At 40.8% G+C, this 22,867-nt stretch overlaps 1 protein-coding gene across 1 annotated transcript; it reads right to left on the reverse strand.

Annotated features, from left to right (window-relative positions):
• Window positions 1–139: 139 nt before the first annotated feature.
• hnrnph1l (heterogeneous nuclear ribonucleoprotein H1, like) lies at window positions 140–22,596 on the reverse strand. The gene is made up of 12 exons (XM_072512255.1): window positions 22,421–22,596; window positions 20,183–20,315; window positions 14,192–14,347; window positions 13,624–13,767; window positions 10,427–10,565; window positions 7,136–7,308; window positions 6,637–6,717; window positions 6,440–6,552; window positions 2,158–2,293; window positions 2,002–2,082; window positions 1,184–1,288; window positions 140–1,074 (listed from the first exon to the last, which is right to left on the reverse strand). The coding sequence occupies exons 2-12, from the start codon at window positions 20,271–20,273 to the stop codon at window positions 965–967; spliced, it is 1,329 nt and encodes a 442-aa protein (XP_072368356.1). The 5' UTR covers window positions 20,274–20,315; window positions 22,421–22,596; the 3' UTR covers window positions 140–964.
• Window positions 22,597–22,867: the final 271 nt, after the last annotated feature.

The raw sequence follows: 22,867 nt of genomic DNA on the forward strand, positions 1-22,867 counted from the left end.
CCTCAATCTTTGAACTATTTAGAAATAGGGAACTGGAAATGACAACTTTGTCATAGGACCTAGCTTTGCATTTTACTGCATGTGAAAGCTCCAACAAAACAGGATAATTCAGTACAAATTCACAACTTCAAAAAGTCCCCACAATTAAAAACGGCAAAGCTTTATTGAGTGAGTTTATTTTCACTTTGCACCTTACAAATATGAACAAAAGTGACTCGCCAGGCCTCAGATGTTGAAGACCAAGATTAAACCCTACAATAACGGTCTAAAAGAAAAATTCTACATTAAAATGTTTTATTTTGCCATAGAGCATCCAAAGATGCTTCTCATCATTTGACTTTCTAAAAAAAATTAAACCAGAGACTTGTTTAGACAAATATAAAAAATGAAGGCAAGCAACAAATATAAGCACATAATTGTTCAGTTTACACCCACCAGTGTTTGTAATTGTCATGTTTAAGTTTCAAAAATTGTTGTATATTTATGCACAACTACACTTTACATTTTCTTTTTAAACAGGAAACAGAATACATTGCCAATTAGTTAATTAAGGGTTTCAATCCCATAAAAATGTACTGGGAATTTAAGTGGGTACAATATTTATTACAATCAGTTAAGACATCTAGATTGTATCTTCTCAATGTTGCTTGCACTAGTCTACTTTGTGTGCCTGAATTGTATTAAATCAAGCCCACAGAGCAGTACACTGCACATACGCAACAGGTCACAGGGCATGAAAATTTCAATAACTAGTGCCAAAATACTTTACATAATGAAACTTCGGTCTCTGAAAACTAAAATCATGTGATGAACACACTGGTGCCATCCTAGAACTTTCCTCAACCTAGGAAAAGGCTTATGCTGAATTCTAGTCATAATGAAAGGAATGCGTATACTGAATTCACATTTCATAAGCATAACCAAGTTTAAGCTGGTAACTGGTATCTGTTAAATAGTGAAAAAGTTAAATCCCCCATCCTCCACTCATGCTGGACATTCCACCCATGCCATTTATTCCCAAGGATCCTCGGCTTCCAGTTCCATAGTAACTTCCATTAATTCCAGCTTGGCTGCCTGCAAAACAATTTGATAATGAAAATTGTTTTTTTTGCAATTTGGGGAAAATGCTGCCAAGACTAAAGAGTATTTTATACAAAGCTTGGTTATTCCATAAGTCACTTACCATATGCACTCAAGCTTGCTTGACTTCCATAAACTCCATATCCAGTGCTTAGTTGCTGACTGCTAGGACTATCGTAGCTTGGACTTGCATAGCTTGACTGGCTTCCTAAAAACAGACATCCCTTGTAACATGTCTTTTATACAAGTACCATCTCCAATGTCATCTGTGATTTGATTCCTGTTCCACTTACTGAAGCCACAGTGAAGCATGGTTACACAGGATGACTGAAAGCTTCTACAGTTTAGTTCTATTTCTTGGTTCAAGATAGATGTTCTTTTCATGTATGCAGTGCTTATAATTGGATACTGAAACTAGCCTGACATCAACAGAACACCATGGAGAAAACAGATTTAAAACATTGCCTAGTACACAAAATTACTCATCATCACCTTCCATTTAGAAAAAGCAAGCCAATCTCAAAAGCTGTTTGGCTCTTGACAGAGAAATACCAAATTCTAAAGGGCCACTGTAGCAAGATACCATGGTAATAGGATACTGTATTCATTTTTAAAAAGTCCTGCTTATCCAAAAAATTAGATAAAAATTCTACTTGCAACATTCTGCTCCTTGCCCATTATTCAAAATTACCTGCAATATGTGCACTCTGGCTTCTAAAGAAACTTCAGTTACATTTACGAATCACTAACTTCCATAAAAATATTAGCTGCATATTGATGTACACCGTAAGTTCAATTAGTACCATAAAAAACATGGCATTATTTGGAAACTAACATTAGCACAAGCTGCACTAAGCATGCAAGACATGAAACACGTAAAAATGTCAAACTATGACAGGATTTGATATCCAGTTGACTTACCCAGTCCTGCAATTTGAGCTGCATAGGCACTACCACTGCCTCCAGAAGTGGAGTTCAGGAAAAGTTCCACATACCTGTGCTCTAAAAAAAAAAATACAATTTTAGAAAATATTACAGTTGCATTGCAATTTACTGCAAAGTTTCATATCAACTTACGCATATGGGCTTTGTCCTTTGACATAGCAGCCACAGCATCCTCATGGGTCGCAAACTCCACATCAGCTTCTCCTGTCACTCTACGATCAGATCCAATCTCTATGTGGACACGGACTGGGTTCAAAGGTGAGAAAAACTGAAAGAAAACAATAAAAGCAGGTTCAAACCATTTTATGCAAATGGTTATTTGGAGGACCAGTTGCTACACTGGCGAAGAAAGGAAAGGAGAGGCAAGTCCCAAATTGGTGTCATTCTAAGTTACAGAATTACAAATTACAAAAGCAATGAGCCCCAGGTCAAAATTTACCTACTGCAAATTATTGAAATTTGTTATAGAATGCATCCACTATGGCAATGCTAAACAGCTCTTCCAAGTCTACAAAATTCAAACATGACACAAGAGCAAGGAGAAACAAGATAGTTACCCAAGTGTGAAGATCTCAGGGCCCATAGATTGAGTAATTTCACTCAGTAAAATAAACAGGTTCTCTGAATCAATAGTTAATAAATACAACGAAGGAAGCAATGTGTATGCTTTGAAAGACAATCATAAATGTTGCAATGTGGTAGGCATAGAAATGCTCTTTTCTTATCTCCTTCCCAGAATCTCAGAAACAGCACTTTAGGATTGTATCAGTTACATGCTCCTTCATAAGGACAGCCACCCCCAAAATAATGAGATTCAATCATAATTCTTCTGTAAAATGAAGAGGACTCAAACATATCGAGGATTATTATTTCAGCAGCATGCTAAAAATGGGTGGCACGGTGGCTAGCACTGCTGCCTCATAGCTCCAGGGACCTGGGATCAATTCCAGCCTTGGGTGACTGTCTGTGTGGCGTCTGCACTTTCTCCACGTGGGATAGGGTGGAAGTGAGGGCTTAAATGGGTCGGTGCAGGCTCGATGGGCCAAATGGACGTCTTCTGCACTGTATGTTCACGTGTCTGCGGGTTTCCTCAGAGTGCTCCAGCTTCCTCCCACAGTTCAAAGATGAGCAGATTAGGTGGATTTGCAATGCTAAATTGCCCCTTAAGTGTCCAAAGGAGAAGGTGGGACCTCTACAGACAGGATGGTCTACATCTGAACCTGAGGGGCACAAATATCCTGGGGGGGAGATTTGTTAGTGCTCTTTGGGGGGGTTTAAACTAATGCAGCAGGGACATGGGAACCTGGATTGTAGTTTTAGGGTAAGGGAGAATGAGAGTAGAGAGGTCAGGAGCACAGATTTGACGTCGCAGGAGGGGGCCAGTGTTCAGGTAGGTGGTTTGAAGTGTGTCTACTTCAATGCCAGGAGTATACGAAACAAGGTAGGGGAACTGGCAGCATGGGTTGGTACCTGGGACTTCGATGTTGTGGCCATTTCGGAGACATGGATAGAGCAGGGACAGGAATGGATGTTGCAGGTTCCGGGGTTTAGGTGTTTTAGTAAGCTCAGAGAAGGAGGCAAAAGAGGGGGAGGTGTGGCGCTGCTAGTCAAGAGCAGTATTACGGCGGAGAGGATGCTAGATGGGGACTCTTCTTCCGAGGTAGTATGGGCTGAAGTTAGAAACAGGAAAGGAGAGGTCACCCTGTTGGGAGTTTTTTTAAATTTTTTTATAGGCCTCCTAATAGTTCTAGGGATGTAGAGGAAAGGATGGCGAAGATGATTCTGGATAAGAGCGAAAGTAACAGGGTACTTATTATGGGAGACTTTAACTTTCCAAATATTGACTGGAAAAGATGTAGTTCGAGTACAATAGATGGGTCGTTTTTTGTACAGTGTGTGCAGGAGGGTTTCCTGAAACAATATGTTGACAGGCCAACAAGAGGTGAGGCCACGTTGGATTTGGTTTTGGGTAATGAACCAGGCCAGGTGTTGGATTTGGAGGTAGGAGAGCACTTTGGGGACAGTGACCACAATTCGGTGACGTTTACGTTAATGATGGAAAGGGAGAAGTATACACCGCAGGGCAAGAGTTATAGCTGGGGGAAGGGCAATTATGATGCCATTAGACGTGACTTGGGGGGGGGGATAAGGTGGAGAAGTAGGCTGCAAGTGTTGGGCACACTGGATAAGTGGGGCTTGTTCAAGGATCAGCTACTGCGTGTTCTTGATAAGTATGTACCGGTCAGACAGGGAGGAAGGCGTCGAGCGAGGGAACCGTGGTTTACCAAGGAAGTGGAATCTCTTGTTAAGAGGAAGAAGGAGGCCTATGTGAAGATGAGGTGTGAAGTTTCGGTTGGGGCGATGGATAGTCACAAGGTAGCGAGGAAGGATCTAAAGAGAGTGCTAAGACGAGCAAGGAGGGGACATGAGAAGTATTTGGCAGGAAGGATCAAGGAAAACCCAAAAGCTTTCTATAGGTAGGTCAGGAATAAGCGAATGACTAGGGAAAGAGTAGGACCAGTCAAGGACAGGGATGGGAAATTGTGTGTGGAGTCTGAAGAGATAGGCGAGATACTAAATGAATATTTTTCGTCAGTATTCACTCAGGAAAAAGATAATGTTGTGGAGGAGAATGCTGAGCCCCAGGCTAATAGAATAGATGGCATTGAGGTAAGTAGGGAAGAGGTGTTGGCAATTCTGGACAGGCTGAAAATAGATAAGTCCCCGGGACCTGATGGGATTTATCCTAGGATTCTCTGAGAGGCCAGGGAAGAGATTGCTGGACCTTTGGCTTTGATTTTTATGTCATCATTGGCTACAGGAATAGTGCCAGAGGACTGGAGGACAGCAAATGTGGTCCCTTTGTTCAAAAAGGGGAGCAGAGACAACCCCGGCAACGATAGACCGGTGAGCCTCACGTCTGTAGTGGGTAAAGTCTTGGAGGGGATTATAAGAGACAAGATTTATAATCATCTAGATAGGAATAATATGATCAGGGATAGTCAGCATGGCTTTGTGAAGGGTAGGTCATGCCTCACAAACTTTATTGAGTTCTTTGAGAAGGTGACTGAACAGGTAGACGAGGGTAGAGCAGTTGATGTGGTGTATATGGATTTCAGCAAAGCGTTTGATAAGGTTCCCCACGGTAGGCTATTGCAAAAATACGGAGGCTGGGGATTGAGGGTGATTTAGAGATGTGGATCAGAAATTGGCTAGCTGAAAGAAGACAGAGGGCGGTGGTTGATGGGAAATGTTCAGAATGGAGTACAGTCACAAGTGGAGTACCACAAGGATCTGTTCTGGGGCCGTTGCTGTTTGTCATTTTTATCAATGACCTAGAGGAAGGCGCAGAAGGGTGGGTGAGTAAATTTGCAGACGATACTAAAGTCGGTGGTGTTGTCGATAGTGTGGAAGGATGTAGCAGGTTACAGAGGGATATAGATAAGCTGCAGAGCTGGGCTGAGAGGTGGCAAATGGAGTTTAATGTAGAGAAGTGTGAGGTGATTCACTTTGGAAGGAATAACAGGAATGCGGAATATTTGGCTAATGGTAAAGTTCTTGAAAGTGTGGCTGAGCAGAGGGATCTAGGTGTCCATGTACATAGATCCCTGAAAGTTGCCACCCAGGTTGATAGGGTTGTGAAGAAGGCCTATGGAGTGTTGGCCTTTATTGGTAGAGGGATTGAGTTCCGGAGTCGGGAGGTCATGTTGTAGCTGTACAGAACTCTGGTACGGCCGCATTTGGAGTATTGCGTACAGTTCTGGTCACCGCATTACAAGAAGGACGTGGAGGCTTTGGAGCGGGTGCAGAGGAGATTTACCAGGATGTTGCCTGGTATGGAGGGAAAATCTTATGAGGAAAGGCTGATGGACTTGAGGTTGTTTTCGTTGGAGAGAAGAAGGTTAAGAGGAGACTTAATAGAGGCATACAAAATGATCAGGGGGTTGGATAGGGTGGACAGTGAGAGCCTTCTCCCGCGGATGGAAATGGCTGGCACGAGGGGGCATAACTTTAAACTGAGGGGTAATAGATATAGGACAGAGGTCAGAGGTAGGTTCTTTACACAAAGAGTAGTGAGGCCGTGGAATGCCCTACCTGCTACAGTAGTGAACTCGCCAACATTGAGGGCATTTAAAAGTTTATTGGATAAACATATGGATGATAATGGCATAGTGTAGGTTAGATGGCTTTTGTTTCGGTGCAACATCGTGGGCCGAAGGGCCTGTACTGCGCTGTATTGTTCTATGTTAAAAGGTTGGTGGGGTTACTGGGATAGGGTGGAGGCGTGGGCTTAGGTAGGGTGCTCTTTCCAAGGGCCGATGCAGACTCGATAGACTGAATGGCCTCCGTCTGCACTGTAAATTCTATGATTCTTTGAAACAGAAAAGACAGAAAACATTTTTAAGATACTTACATTATATATATCATTCTCTGTAGCCCGAAATGGCAGTCCTCTCATATGTACACAATGACCTGTTGTACTCTGAAAGCTAGAATCACTGTTTCCATATCCTTGCGCAGCCAATCCTGTTAATATATCAGCCAATTAGATTTTATGTTTCCGAAATACTTGCACGTTTTATCATAATGTCCAATTTTACAAAAACTCACCTCCATCTCGCCCATATCCATGATCCGACCCATAGCCATATCCATCATTGTACCCATTGTAATCATCATAACTTCCATAACCTGGAGAAATTAAACAATTCAATGGTATTAGCCAATTATGAATCCTGAACACATCTGCAGCAACATGCAGATAAAACTCAATTGCAAATGTATTTTGTATGGATTGACAGGTCATGCTTAACTTAAAACCAACAATACTGCACTGCACAACAGAGCTCATAATAACCAAATTCAGGCACTATTATACAAGAATACAAGACAATTACTTTGGTGACAGTTAAAACCAAAAGGAATTGAAATGTTCTAGCGATAATGTAAAATGGGAATATTATGACCACGAGTTAAGCTTAGAATCCCATCAGGTCAAAAAAATTCAGTTCTCAGCATTATTCTAGAAGTGGTTACTGATCCATATAAAGCTGCTGGAATCATTAAAATACTCAAACATCAGGATCAACATCCTATCCAGTTTACTTACCACCACCATATGCTCGTCTCATCTTCTCATAAGATCGACCAGGAAGACCATAAGCTGATCTCCCAGTCATTGGTCTGTCATAAGGACCTGGTCTTAAACCAGACATTAATTTTCGGGGAGGATCATAGTGGGTGCGCACCTCAGACCGGCTGCTCTTGAAAATTTCAATGTACCTAAAAGATTATGCATTGTAAACATATAATGTCGTTAATGAGTAAATTAGTTAAAAGAATAACACTGGCACACTAATTTGAAGTATCCTAACCATGCATTTCCCATACAAATGAATAAATATTTCAGAGCCAAGGGCCAAAATTCTCATTCATTTTTGAAATTCACATTTTAAGAATAGCCCCATTACAGTAAAATCAACAGTCCTCAATGTAAAACACTTAAAATCACAGGTATTCAGAAAGTTCATTGTGTAAGTTTAAGAAACCAGATTATGAAATATACAAAATTTGTTATAACTTTCCATGACACCTTGAGTCAGTATTTTGGCATCTAAATAATCATGAAGCATTCTTAAAATGCAACTTACATGGCTTTTAAACATTCAAAAAAAAGAAAACAATTAAGCAGCAATTCTGTCCTTAGCTGCAGCTAACTAGGTTTCAAACTAACTACATTCTCACCATATAGATAATTTTCTTAATTCTATGAATGATGGTCAACCTCCACAAAAATAGACAACTATTGGATATGGGGAGATGTAGGTATGAAAATAATCACTCAAGACACTGCTCTTCTGAGATAATTTCCTCATTTGTTTTTATATAATGCCTCACTCAGAACTTCTGTTCTTCGACTAGCAAAGAAGTCAAATACAGGAGGGCAAAAGACAGAAGCTTTCTATTTGGAAGTGCAATTTCATTCAAAGAATAAGATCATATCTCAGCAGGTGACATTACATTAGTGAATGTTTGTTCGAACTCCACATACAAATAGGATATGGTATGTTGAAACTGGCAGTGGGGAATTAATTAGCAACAATCCTGGAACATAAACATAAAAAAATGCCTGGGTTTTGCATCACAAAGACTGCCAAAAGAAACTCTCTCTACTGGAAGTCATAGCACGAGCAGAATAAGTACAACTTTTCTTGATAGACAACAGTGGCCCAAGAAAAAGCATATACATCTACAGCCGAACTTACTAATTGGTGGGGGACTAAAAGTTCCATGGGGGGGGGGGGGGGGGGGGGGTGATTAAATTGCTGTCAAGTGACAGAGCAGAACCCTCTTGCCAACAGTAAGCATTCATGTATTCAACTGACATTGCCCATCATCTCAGTTGAACCTAGCCTAAAAACAGTGTGGTTTATGGATTGTAAAAGGAATGGCTGCTCAGATTTAATCTCAAATGGTTTATGGATATCTGCAGTAAATCCTGAGCAGAGTCACTAATGGACTGGGAGAGTCCAACACCATGGAAAGATTTGTTACAAAAAGAAACTGATCCTGCAAGAATTCAAAGAGCTTCAATCTGTTTTGGTGGAGTGAAATATGGATTGCATCTATACAAGCAATTCAAAGTGATACTTTAGTAATATTAACTATGCTGGATTGTGATTTTACTTTCCATTCCCATTTTGCAATTAATGTGTCAAATAAATTGATTAAATAAGCTTCGTGACAATACTGTTTTGAAAATTAGGTACACAAGTTACCAAAAGTCAAAATCAGCTAACGAAAAAATACTGCAAATGCTGGAAGTCGGAAATACATTTCCAGCAATTTATTTTTAAAATCAGCTCTTTGCTGCGTTGGCTTATTTTTTGTTTATAAATCTAGAATACCCAATTATTTTTTCCAATTAAGGGGCAATTTAACGTGGCCAATCCACCTATTCTGCACATCTTTGGGTTGTGGGGGTGAAACCCACGCAGACATGGGAGAATGTGCAAACTACACACAGACAGTGACTCAGGGCCAGGATTCGAACTCACATCCTCAGCGCCGTCGGCAGTAATGCTTCTCTCAAAGTGCCACCGTGCTGCTGGCTTATTTTAAATTGATAAAAGATTTTAATTTACTCAGACACAACTCCTTTCCCCTCTTGGCCATCAGAAATGGTCCATGATGTCTGCCTTTAGAGCAGGCTAAATCAGTTGAAACAAAATACATATTTGCTCAAGATCATTTGTTTGAAAATTGAGAAATTGCATGACTTCAAAATAATAGTCCCCCCTATCAATTTTGCAATGAGGATTGCAGCGTGATAAAAAGATGTGTGCAGAATGAAGCCCCATACAAAATAGGAAAGGCAGAGACAGCAAAGGTGAATACAAAAAAATATATAACCTCCCATGATCCTATTTGTATTCTGGAGACCAAACAATTTGGGGACATCAAGTTTCTATGTGCACAGGATATTTTCTATTGAGGTAATAGTGACAACTTCACATTATTTCTCATGTTAGGTCTGTTACAGGCCAGGAGCAACGTAATGCTAACGTTACACATTACTTTGTCAATCTGCCTGAAAACCAACAACACTGCCAACTGCACTGGGCTGCACTTTGTAAGTCTTTTCTACTAGCATTATTGATTTTTTTTATAGCTAACATATATGCAAATATTAAGTGTTGTATCCTCAAACCAGTGGCTTATTTTAGGGAATTAAGCAACCAGAACAAAAACAATTCTCCTTTCATAGCCAGAAATACAGACCTTCATCCCAACTATCAATGCTAAATTAACTAATACGGGTCTCAGACATGAAAGGTAATTGCTGCAATATACTGTGCAAAAAATACTTATGTACTTGACTGCACTTTGAGAGAAGCAAGTTGCATATGCTTTTTTTGAAGAGTTAACTTAATAGCTCAACCATGTTGAAAAGCTATTTGCCAAAAGTAGTTTTTAAAAACCAGCCTTGTAATTTGAATGATGTATTAAGCCACAACAAGCAATCCACATGTACAATTTCTTTGTATGAAGTAGGCTACTTTTTCGAGATACATCCAATAAATCAAATAGGTTTCGAATGTTAGTGGTATAAACGCAGAACAATGATCATGATGGCAAGTAGCTCTTCAGATTACCAGTATTTCAATTTCATCTACAAATACTCAAAACGTTAACAATTTGTAAAAAGTGTTACAATGTGCTTAGAGTTTTTAAATTGTGTTAAATCACATTTTCTTATGGTATTAAAAGCTGTTAATTGTGATAAATCTTATTTAAAACCCAAACAACACATCCAGGTGAAACATTCGCCACACTACAGCACTTGTACTAGATATCAATCATATACCATAAGAAAAGTGACTCATCCATCCATCCCCACCTGTGCCCTATTCTTTCCTTGTGTTTCTTTAGAGCCTTTTCAGCTATTTCCTGTGTGGCAAACTGCACGAAGGCCTCCCCCGTGCTCCTCCCCTGGTAGTCCATCGGCAATGTTATCCCATTTGGCACGATTTCCAACCCTTCAACCCAAGGACAAATAACCCCAGTAGGGGACAGAATTAAAGGGTGCACATGCCTAATTATTACTTATGACGTTGCATTTATAAAATGTAAACTACTGCAAGTTAAATTACAGAAAAAAAGAGCACTAAAGTGTTCTGTGACAACCACGCTGTGTACAAATATTCAAGAACCAACAACAGGAATCTTCCTGGGTTGAAGCACAGCTACTTGCGTCACATAACACCCTAGAACAAAAGCAAGAATAATTACAATTTAAAATAACAGTTATACTTCCCATATATTTTTCGTAAGAAGTTTTACAACACCAGGTTAAAGTCCAACAGGTTTGTTTCGATGTCACTAGCTTTCGGAGCACTGCTCCTTCCTCAGGTGAATGAAGAGGCATGTTCCAGAAACATAGATATAGACCGATTCAAAGATGCCAGACAATGCTTGGAATGAGAGCATTAGCAGGTGATTAAATCTTTACAGATCCAGAGATGGGATAACCCCAGGTTAAAGTGGTGTGAATTGTGTCAAGCCAGGACAGTTGGTAGGATTTCGCAGGCCAGATGGTGGGGAATGAATGTAATGCGACATGAATCCCAGGTCCCGGTTGAGGCCGCACTCATGTGTGCGGAACTTGGCTATAAGCTTCTGCTCGGCGATTCTGCGTTGTCACGCTTCCTGAAGGCCGCCTTGGAGAACGCCATCTCCAAGGCGGCCTTCAGGACGCGCGACAACGCAGAATCGCCGAGCAGAAGCTTATAGCCAAGTTCCACACACGAGTGCGGCCTCAACCGGGACCTGGGATTCATGTCGCATTACATTCATCCCCCACCATCTGGCCTGCGAAATCCTACCAACTGTCCTGGCTTGACGTAATTCACACCTCTTTAACCTGGGGTTACCCCATCTCTGGCTCTGTAAAGATTTAATCACCTGCTAATGCTCGCATTCCAAGCATTGTCTGGCATCTTAGAATCTGTCTATATATATGTTTCTGGAAGATACCTCTTCATTCACCTGAGGAAGGAGCAGCGCTCCAAAAGCTAGTGACATCGAAACAAACCTGTTGGACTTTAACCTGGTGTTGTAAAACTTCTTACTGTGCTCACCCCAGTCCAACGCCGGCATCTCCACATTATATTTTTTAGTGTTAGGAGAATCCACAGGAACACACAATGCGACTAAACAGTCAAGTTCTTCCCCCCCAACCCCGGTAAATTCATTCAGAAAGCAGCTGTAATAATTTGGTTAACTAAAGAAACCAAAATCCACCTGCTGCCCTCAATTTCAGCAGCTCATCAGCTCCCATGCTTTGGTGCCCCACTAAAGAAGCAATTTCTCCATGTGGGAATCCAAGTGTGCATTTGGATTTTGGGGCCATCACAGTCAAGCACAAATCTGTTCTCACCTGACGTCCACACATGAAAGGCGAACAGGAGTGGAAATCTTCAACTTTAACAAATTCACCCTACAGGCACAGAGGCTATACTTCGCTGTCCCAGCAGCTTTTGTTGAATAAAAATATAGATTGAACAGAGCTTTTCTGGTCTGTACTGCTCAGGGCTGCATAATATGGTGTCAGATTTAGTCTTGTACATGTAGGAATGTAACACAGAACTGTCAATATTCACTTCCTACACTTCACCTAACCCCAAAAATGAAGCCAGTTAGTTAAAAGTAGGCTAGGTAGGTTTTCCCTACAAGCCAAATGTCTTGCAGCCAAGCACATCATTCACTCCTAGGGAGGAGGTCCATGAAGTCACTGCTCTCAGACGCCAGAAGCTGAGCCAGTGCTCTCCTATAATTTCCTTACCCATTTGTTGGGAAGCAATCAGCCTCCACTCGTTGCTCTTTGAAGCTCAGATCAGTATTTGATATTTCAACTTTAATCTTGCATCACCCATGTACTCTATGCTGCATTTGAAGGTTAATTTATAACCATGCAAAGTTAGCAACCAAATAGTGTACCAAAATTCTATACAGATATCAAATATTTCAGTGGTCTATTAACTCATTTCAAAAATCCATCCGCAAACATTAGATAAGACTAAGAACACCCTAGATGAAGTAACCAATCATAGGTTCTATATGACATTAAAAACCTGATCTCCCAGGGGTGATGATAAGTATAGTTTGAGCTGAAGGTTGGAATCAAGGGACAAATGAACAGACACATTCAATAACTATTTGATTATTTTTTTAAAAAAACAAGATCAAAACCTGCAGTAATCCAGAATAGAGTTGGTTGGTATATTGGAGCTTCCCTGCATTGCAAGTGGAGGAGCAGAACAAAGACACTGCACCACAAGTATAATTATGAAGGTGGACAGACAAATTGATCATGGAGAAGGCAAATGGAAGAAGTTTGTGCAGAAGCAATACTTTAAATGTTTTACTGCAAGCACACATCTGGAGTTTGTTCACTTGAATATTTTGACACAAAGCAGTTTTAAACATTCTCAAGATGGCAACGATCAAGGCTAAAATTCAGGTATACATAGCTCCAACATTTCAATCACAAATACTCTAGGATTACGGACTTATTTTGATAGGAATGTTTACTGCTGCTCCAAAACTGCTATAGTTGGTGGAGAAGTAAATTCTTTCGGAATATAACGGAGGTTTTTAAAAATGGGTTTTATCAACTACTATAATCTCTTAATTTTGCTCTGAACCAGCACGTGATGCCCAATAGCAGAGAAAAGATTGTTTTACTCTGGTTTTATGCTTTAGGAAAATGCATGAAATGGCAGCGACTTAAAGTAACAGAAGTTCTGAGACAGAGCAAAATAAAAATTTGTATCATGTGAAGGAACTATGTTTCATTAAGCATCAGTGGGTGTCAATTACTTGACTGTATAGTTAATGCATTATATCGCATTTAAACTACCAAGTTGTAAAATTTTCAAGTCAAATTAAAATGTAAACAGAAAAGATCACCTCATCAACAGGAAATGAATTTCATTAGCTCATTCAGCCTTAAAATTAATACTTATTAGGCATGGGGCATTTAAACACCCAATCGACCAAATTGTATTTACAGAACAAAATTAATGTTTTTTATACCTGTAAAAAACTGTACTATTTCTTCCTTGCTGCAACCAAATGGCAATCCCCTAAGGCGAACACAGCCATCATTTGACGAATCAGGGCTGTTGGGGCCCGTGTGCTTCAAAACCCAGTCCATTTCAATGTTGTTAGATTTAAATACTAGATTTTCAAAAAAAAGTTTAAGAAATCACTTTAGAAAAGTAAACACAATTAAATCTGAAAAACATTTCAGAAAAGTTGCAATCTGGAATAAAATATGTAGCTGCTGAATCTATTTGCTTTACATTTTAACAGCTCCTATAATTAAAGTCACCATAGTCCCAGATGGCCATAGGCTGCTTTTCCCTTTTGAGGGAGAGAGCCGACTGGTGGTGATTTAACCTGAATATCACCACACCTCAGGTGAAGGACAAGGTTGAGAAGGCAGAGCCTTCATGAATAACCTCAGCCGTACAGGAATTGAACCCGCACTGCTAGCCTTGCTCTGCATCATGTCCAGCCAAGTGAGATAAACTGGATTCATATCATATATGCCGCACATAAAAGCGAACACTTCAGCACCTGCCTCAACCGACAAACTCACCTTCTACATATCTATGCCCCATACTTTCTTTGTCCTTTTTCATTGCAACTTTAAAATCATCATCAGCTTCCAGTTGAATGAATGCTTCCCCACTAGGACGACCTTCTCTGGTATACGTAAAATGAATACCAGAAGCCCCATTTAAGATTTTGCAGTCTGAAATGTGAATATAGAGAAATCAAGCAGACAATTATTTCCATAAGCACTCAAAAAATACCAAACATAGAACATATATATGGAACATAAAGTGCAGAAGGAGGCCATTCGGCCCATCGGGTCTGCACCGACTTCTTAAGCCCTCACTTCCAACCTATTCCCGTAACTCAATAACCCCATCGAACCTTTTTGGACACTAAGAGCAATTTAGCATGGCCAATCCACCTGTCCTGCACGTCTTTGGACTGCCGGAGCACCCAGAGGAATCCCACGCAGACACGGGGAGAACGTGCAGAGTCCGCACAGTGACACAGCGGGGACCCTGGTGCTGTGAAGCCACAGTGCTAGCCACTTGTGCTACCGGAACACTAGTTAATGGTTTTACAGCTACTCTATTGTAAACTTAATCCACAAATTTCAACAAAAGTTTGGCAAGTAAATCTGCCATTGTGCATCATTAGGTCAAACAGGCCCAAACCTAATTATGTATTTGTATTTAAAAGCATAATATTGCGGATGCTGGGGATCAGAAACATAACGCGAAAATACTGGAACTCAGCAGGTTTGTCAAAATTTGTGGAGATAAGAGTCCAATATGACTCTTCTTCAGAACTTCTGAAAAGATTCTGGATGCGTGGATAAACGTTTAAAACAGAGTTTGGCAGCTTTGCATTAGGTAAGGAATCAAGGAAACTGGAACCGTGGACAATTGGAGTTGAAGAAAAATCAACTTGATCTGGGCAGAATAGGTTCAAGGGTTGAATGGCCTCTTGTCCCAATGGTAAACTACCAGAGGTCAGGAAAAAGGTAGCTTTAACTATATTCGTATTTCTGGGTATTAGGAACAAAGGTGTGGCTTCAAGTAAGTTTAATTTTGCACTTTTGTATTTGAAAGAGTTAAAACTTTAGTAGCTTCACATTAAACACAGGTGCCTGCATGAGTTTGTCACTTTGCTTACATTGTAAATAAAAGGGTTTACAATGTGAAAATGGGATTTAAACAAAGACTAAACTATTGTTTAGCAACCAGGGGACCACACTAAAAGCATAAGCGCATGTGGTTCCATTGTAATCGGGTATCTGAGAAGAATGCGGCTCAAATAGAAACTGCCTGCGGAGGGGCAAGATAATGGGAGTAAGGGGCAGAAAGCAAATCCCGGGAAGACTGAAGTCAAATTGACTAAGAACTGTAATCAGAACAAGGTACTGTTCACTGAAGTCACCGAAAGGGGCAGAGAGAGGCTACCAGTTAGCTGAAAGACACAGACCTGGTGAAGTCGGCTAGCGAAGCCAGACATCTGGTGCCACCCTAATACAAAGCCTGTGAAGCAGTGGTGTTCTATTGGCGGTGCTGGGTACCTGAGAGTGTGGAAGTTTGGGTGCACATGGCAATCCAGGGCCGAAGAATACTGAAAGGAGAGATTCAAATCCTGTAAATGGATCCTTGATGGAGGCATCTGAGCAAAAGCAACATTGGGAGAAGCTCCAAGGCATGTTCCTTGATGAGCGGAGCTTGGAAACATCCCTTTGAAATTCAGAGTTCCAGTTGGCTCACAGCATGACAACAAGTATTTGGGAGGGATGTGATGAAAAATCCACAGAAATTCTATTGGATGGCATCTGTCACTTGGTTTCAGTGTGGTGTGCCTGACCACAGTTGGCCTGTTGGGTTATGTGGACTGTTTACTGACTGAGAATTTTATAGTATATTTTGTAATTTGGGTCATCCTTTGAAGTCTGTGTACATCCGTGAAGATACAAGTTGGTGATGGCATATTGTATTACAGTAATCTGTTCATATTTAATAAATGCTTTATTATTTTGTTAAAAGTTAATTGGCAGCCCTGTGACTGTTCATCCATGTCGCTAAACAAAACAAAATTATGGTCTATTGAGCCAGGGTTCCATTCTGGGACCTGGCTGTCTAGTATCAGGTGGGATTGTAACAGAGTGTAAAACCTCAAATATCTTCCTTAACTATCAATTTGATAAGCAAGTCTAAGTAACAGAACATATAACTGAGCAAATGCAGTTGACAAATATTAACGGGGTTCAAGTCCCATTCTACTTTTGAATACAAAAGAAAATGAATTCTCATCAAGTCATCATGGGAAGCAAAAAAAAAAGCAAGTCCCAGACAAAAATCCCTATCCTACATAAGGTAAACAGGGCATGTGCAGGCATCTAGGGGACCAGGCCTATGTTTATCCAGCTGCATAAGGACATCCAAAAGAAACAAAAAGAATGAAGCTGGCATTTGAAACTCATGGAAAATAAATGCAATATATGCAACTGTCTGGAACCTTGAGATTTACTACATAAAGATACTTAGTGTGAAGCTAATAATTAGAACCAACTCAAGAAGAAAAATAGCCAAATATGAAAGCAAAATTCATATAAAAGTATTTGGATCCAAATATGATTATGTAACAAACATTCAAAAGTAAGTTAACATTCCTGAGATTTAAAAGGAAGCCATCCAACTTAGATTTAGTCTGCACAATTAACACACTGGGGTATCATGCCATAAAGCCTAAAGGATCCAGGTTAAACTTTCATTCACAGATGACTTGTACTGAAACAAGGAGACAGTCTTGGAGGAGGTGGACTATTTAGGACTGAGACAAGAAAAAAATTTCTTCACCCAGAGGGTAGTGAATCTTTGGATTCTCTATCCCAGCAGGCCGCGGAAGCTCAATCATCAAGTATGTTCAAATCACAGATCTCTAGATATCGAAAACATAAAGGGACCATGGGGATGAGGTGAGAAAATGGCATTGAGGTAGATCAGTCACGATCCAGCTGAATGGCAGATAAAGCTTGAGGGGCCGAACGGTCTACCCCTGCCCCTATTTCTCATGAACTGCAAATGCCTTCGGGTTGCTTGGACAATAAAGTGGTCACAACAAGTAGCCTTTGTGGCCTGCTCTGCCATTCAATATCTTGGCTGATCATCTACTTCAGTTACACCTGTGTGCAATTATCATGCCTCTCCATCCACTTAGGACTTCAAAAATCTACCATTCGTTTCGTACTTCAAAAATCTACCAATCTCAGATTTGAATATACTCAACGACTTTGGCATCCACAGCTCTAAAGAAGAGAATTCCAAACTTCCACAACCCCCTGAACGAAGAAACCCCTCACTCAGTCACCAACGGTATTGTGGGCATACTGAGATCAAAGACTGCAGCAAAACAACGAGGCAATCCTTCAAAGGCAATCGTGATCATGGCGCCATGGAAATTTGAAACATGAACAGGTCCCTTACTTCCCAGCGCCTGGTCCACGGTATAGATTACAGCATTTAAAGTGCAAATCCACTACTTTTAAAATGTCGAAGGTTTCTGCCTCTACTATCTTTTCAGACAGAGTTCCAGAACCCCACCATTCTATGGGTGAAACAATTGCCACATAAATCCTCAAACCTCCCACTTCATACCCCTAAAACTATGCCTCCAGGTTGTGGACTCCTTAACCAAAGGGAATAGAGTGGTCCTATTCACCATCTATATCCCTCAATTTTATACACTTCAGTTGCATCGTACCTTAGCCTCCTCTAGTCCAAACTCTAGCCTATCTAATCTTTCGTCATAATTAAAATTCTCCATTACAGTCACCATCCTTGTAAATCTCCAATGTATCCTCTCTAGTGCAATTCCATATCTTTCCTATAATGCACTGACAGTACTGCGCACATGTGGCCTGAACTGTCTTTCATATAGTTCCAGTATAACCTCCAGCTCCAACATTCAACGCTGCAGCTAACAAAGGCAAATATCCTGTATGTCACTTGACTACTTCAGCTACCTGTCCAATCCCCTTCAGGGATCGGTGGACGTACACAAAAGTCCCTCTCTATACTTCTCAGCATCCTATAATTTATAGTCTATTCCCCTGCCCAGCTAGTGTCTCCAAAATGCATTACCCAAGCTCCTTCAGAATTTGCACAAGGCAAGGAGATCACCTCGCACTCATCTAGAAAATGTAGAACATTGCACTCAATCTCGCCTCACGATAATTACCTCCTTCCTGGAACCAGTCTGAACACTCATTACAGCTCTATCAAGGCATGCATACCTTCCTTGGGTAAGGAGATCAAAACTGTATTTGGCACTCTAGATGTGGTGTCACCAAAACCACTACGCAATTGGAGCAAGACTTCCCCCAAGCCACTATAATTCCATTGTAATCAAGGCAACATAGCATTTGCTTACTTAACTGCTTATACCTGCATGCTGGTATGATTCTTACGGAAAAACATTCATAATCCTCTGATTACCAACATTACAAAGTCTCTCTATTTTAATATATTCTGTATTTCTATTGTTCCTAAAGTGGATAATTTCACACTTCACATCAGATTCTATCACCTTCTCACTCACTTAATCTGTTCATATGCCTTTGCGCCATTCACAGTTTAGGACATTCCCACCTAGCTGTACTCTATCAGTGAACTGCTGTGATCCAGTACACTTGGTCCCATCTAAGCCATTGAAATAAATTTAAAATAGCTCAGGCCCAAGTACGGATTGTGTTATCCTACTATTTACAATCTACCAAATCAAAAGTGGCGCATTTATGCCTGTCCGTCAACCAATCCTCATTCATGCCATTACCCGACCCCATGAGCCTGAGTTTAGTGCAATGCCCTCATGTGGCATCTTATCAAACATGTTTTGAAAAAGCAAATATATTACATACACTGGTGTGCACCTTATCCAGCCTAGTTACAACAAAGGGTTGTCAGATTTGTCAAGCAATGTGTTTTCACATAAGTCCATGTTCACTGTGCCCAATCATGATTTAAGTGCCCATTTTCACATCTCAATAGATTCAACTGCACAAGATCAGGCACAATTACCCAGCGAGGACAGGATCAAAGCCTACGAACATGATAACATTTAGTGCAGGCTTTCACATTACCTACTTGGGATGTATTTTAGCCGTTAAGCTACCCATAAATAATTAAGAAATAGGGCTTTCAGAGTATAATTGTGCCTGTCTTTGGGAGGGGGGAGGGGGGGGGGGGGGAAGAGAAAAGAGAGAGACAGTCAGAATTCTGTACATGTAAACTTATAATTGTAGTTCTTCTGCATTGCAACCTGCAGGACAGCATAATTTCAAATTCTTAAAATGTTATGAGAAGTGGTGACAAAATATAAAGTTGGGAAAAGCAATTACGATAATTTATTTGAAACTCAAGCAATATTTAAACTGAACCTCAATGATCTTAAAGCGGATTCTATCCCTAAAGTTTGAGTGGAATTGATTAAAGGGAGCTTCACTCTTCAGTATACAAGTTAGCAAAAATCAACAGCTATAATACTTACCCTCAAAGATAGCGCCATTCAGGCCTCTCTCGGGACAGTTTCAGAAATTATTTTAAAAATTAATTATTTCAAATGCAGTTAACTTAAAAATACAGTCATGAGCAATGTAAATTGGTCACTGCAAACTCCAAGTTGCATCAAAGTAACAGGTCTCACGCAGTAGTGCACTAGTACTGCAGGGTATACCAATTACGTTGAAATCGCTTTGGAGATTATGTAAAACATGGAGATATAAAAATGCGCAAAAAAGTTATTATCAACACGTCACAGAATTAATTGTGTATGATAACATTCATTGCAAGATCATTGATGCATCAAGCATTCATTCTTAGGGTTGATGTACACTAGGTTAATTATTAAAACCTAATAGAACTGATCAGTTATTTAGAATCTTACCATAATCAATGTGAAATAATTACTTGACATGGTAACGTACAAGGACAAGAGTTTGATACTTTGACTGCCTTCAGCTAAATTTTCTGATCCCTTTAATTTTACATACCAGAAAAAAAGCGCAACACTTCATCAGCAGCAGAAGACCAGGGTAATCCACGGACACGGACAACATATCCATCACTGTCTGAATTAGACATGACTCCTTTCAGTTGATATAGTATTTCTTCCTCTTAAAAATCCTGAAGACAGACAGTTTCAACAATTTTTGCATTTAAATTGTAAATACATTAGACATATAAGCACTTCACTTTCAAAGACTGATTAGTTGTCCTGAATCTCTAGTTTGAGAAGATATAGACGTCACATTTATACAGCTTATTTCGCGACCTCAGGATGTACCCAAAGTACTTCCCAGCCAACAGGTAACACACACACAGAATGCTCCTATAAAAACAGCAATAATGACCATTTAACTTTTTAATAAAGCGATGTTGGTTGATAAATAAATATTGATAACAATGCAAGGGAGAACTCACTGGCGCTTCAGAAATGCACCATAATCCAACTGACTATGCTGGTTTAACATTTCAAGACAGAACCTCTGACCATGCAGCACTCCTCAACAGAGGCAGCCTAGTTTGACTTGAAATCACTACGTTGACTCAAAAGGAGAGTGCTACCCATTGAGTTACAGCTGCCATTCTTTCTTCCTCTCCTCCTGTAATCAGATGACATTGACAAAGTCAACTGGACTATAAAAAGTTATTTACTTAATAAGGGAAGGCTCGATGAATCTCTTATATGGAATTGTTTTAAATGTTTTTGGTGCATCATGTAGTCATGGACACCCAAAACAGTTAGGAGCTAAAACGGAGCAGCTCAATGAATATACCTCCCGACAATATAAGACAGAAGAATTGGTCCAGGCCATTCACACTCCCCCCACCCTCTGAAAATACTCAGAACTACACTACAACTGTAACTTTCTCTTCCCGCCCCCCCCCCCCACCCCAACATGCATCAATCACAATAATTTGCCAGTTGCAAGCTTCCTCCTTCTCTGAACTCAAATGGACAAGGTAAATTTGACTAAGTATTTAACTTTCCAAGTACAAACCTAGGATTGCAAGTTGGCTGCCCAGTTAGTGATATTACAAGGCGAGCTCAAACCTCAAATTGACTTGGGGAAGGAAAAGCAGAGGAAAAGATATCTATTTTTGCAATAAAATTGTATTTTCAGGGGAGATGTGAAGGTATATGATCATTAACCAAGGAAGTGCCAAATCTCTGCTTTAGAGACCTCAACAGTCCTGCTTTGATGGTTCTGAACAGTACGATCATGCATAAAAACCACATTTCAGGTCACAGCTGGTCCAATGAATAAACATTCTATTTGAAAAAAAATGTAATCTTTAAAACAAATCTCCAATAACTGAATACTGCCTATATGTAACGCAGACCTCCGAAGAGCAGTTTCATAATCATATCTCCAAAGAGTTAGTTGCAACATTACATTTTCAAAAGTTTGCCTTGGACAATTTTAAAGCATGGTTTCCAGTTACCGAAGACATCTTAAGTACATTAGAGAGGTCACTGCCTTAAAAAAACCTCTTAAAACCATAGTAAATGCATATGTTGAAACAGGTAAGTGACTTCTAAAATGGCTTGCAACGTAAACATCACCTGAGTGTAGCTTTTAGACGTGAAGTACCCATTCAGGATTCATTCTGTTTAGTCACCATTTGCTCACCAAAATTAAGGTTAGGTTTGTCATATTGCTACCTCAGTTGTTGTTCAGACGTGAGCCAATTATTTTCCATCGACTTTCGCAGTAGGGAAATCCAACCACTACACACAACCGCACATTGTCATTGAATATAAAACAGCAAACATACCGTCGTCGCCTTCTATCGTTTCTCCGACACCTCCTCACGATCAGGCCGCTGTACTTCACTTTTAAACTGGTCGCGCAGGGGAAATACAAACCGGACAAATTTCGGCTTTGTGGAAACCCCGGGAGGAAACAGGCGGCGGGGGGGGGGGGGGGGGGAGGGGGGAGGAGGAGTGGCGAATTAGGCCTCAACGCGGCACCGAGCGGCATCCGCAGTTTACCAGAATTAGGCGAAAATATATTCCAGGGGCAGCACAGCCCACGATGCCAACCCGCAAACGGGCGCCGGCGGAGGAAAGCCGTCGATTAAAAGGAGGAAAACAAAAGGCCGAGAGGCACCCGGGAAAACGAGGCCTCCGCGGCGAGGCCCAGGCCGCGCGCACGCGCTGACAGACCGCGCACTCGCTTTCGGAAAGCAGACCCCGAAAACAGACCCAGACCGAAACTACTCACCAGAGAGGAGACAATACAGGCTCCGGGAAACCTCAGCAAAAAGATTAATTTCGATCTATAATATTAACGACAACAGCACGTCCGTTAACAGCGCGTCTCCTTCCGTTTCTTTTCTTTTCAAAGCATGGAGGGCGCCTGAGCCGACCGGAAGGCGTACGTCACCACCACCGCGCCTGCGCAAGGCTGGCCCCCCGCCGCCGCCGCCGCGCCTGCGCACCGCTGGGCGCCAGCGCTTCAGCGCATGCGCGGCTCGGGTCACGCCCAGTGCTCGCGCAAAGTGCCCACCTTGCTCAGCGCCTGCTCCGCAGCAGTCGTCTGTAAAGCTCCTCTTCCGCATCAAAATATTTGTTGAGACGATTTTGAGCAAATTAGTGATATAGTCAATCGGTACTTTTGTAACAAAAAAAAAAATGCCTGCCTATCATTTGCTCCAATTATTATGTTTTG

This window comes from Scyliorhinus torazame, chromosome 7 (genome assembly GCF_047496885.1).
Source record: "Scyliorhinus torazame isolate Kashiwa2021f chromosome 7, sScyTor2.1, whole genome shotgun sequence".
Lineage (NCBI taxonomy): Eukaryota > Metazoa > Chordata > Chondrichthyes > Carcharhiniformes > Scyliorhinidae > Scyliorhinus > Scyliorhinus torazame.

Coding starts and splice junctions, on each gene's coding strand:
- hnrnph1l (XM_072512255.1), bottom strand. CDS start 20,273: ATGTCTAATTCAGACAGTGATGGATATGTTGTCCGTGTCCGTGGATTA. Junction 14,348..20,182: donor AGTGTTGCGCTTTTTTTCTG/GTATGTAAAATT, acceptor TTCACATTTCAG/ACTGCAAAATCTTAAATGGG. Junction 1,075..1,183: donor AGCAAGCTTGAGTGCATATG/GTAAGTGACTTA, acceptor ATTGTTTTGCAG/GCAGCCAAGCTGGAATTAAT.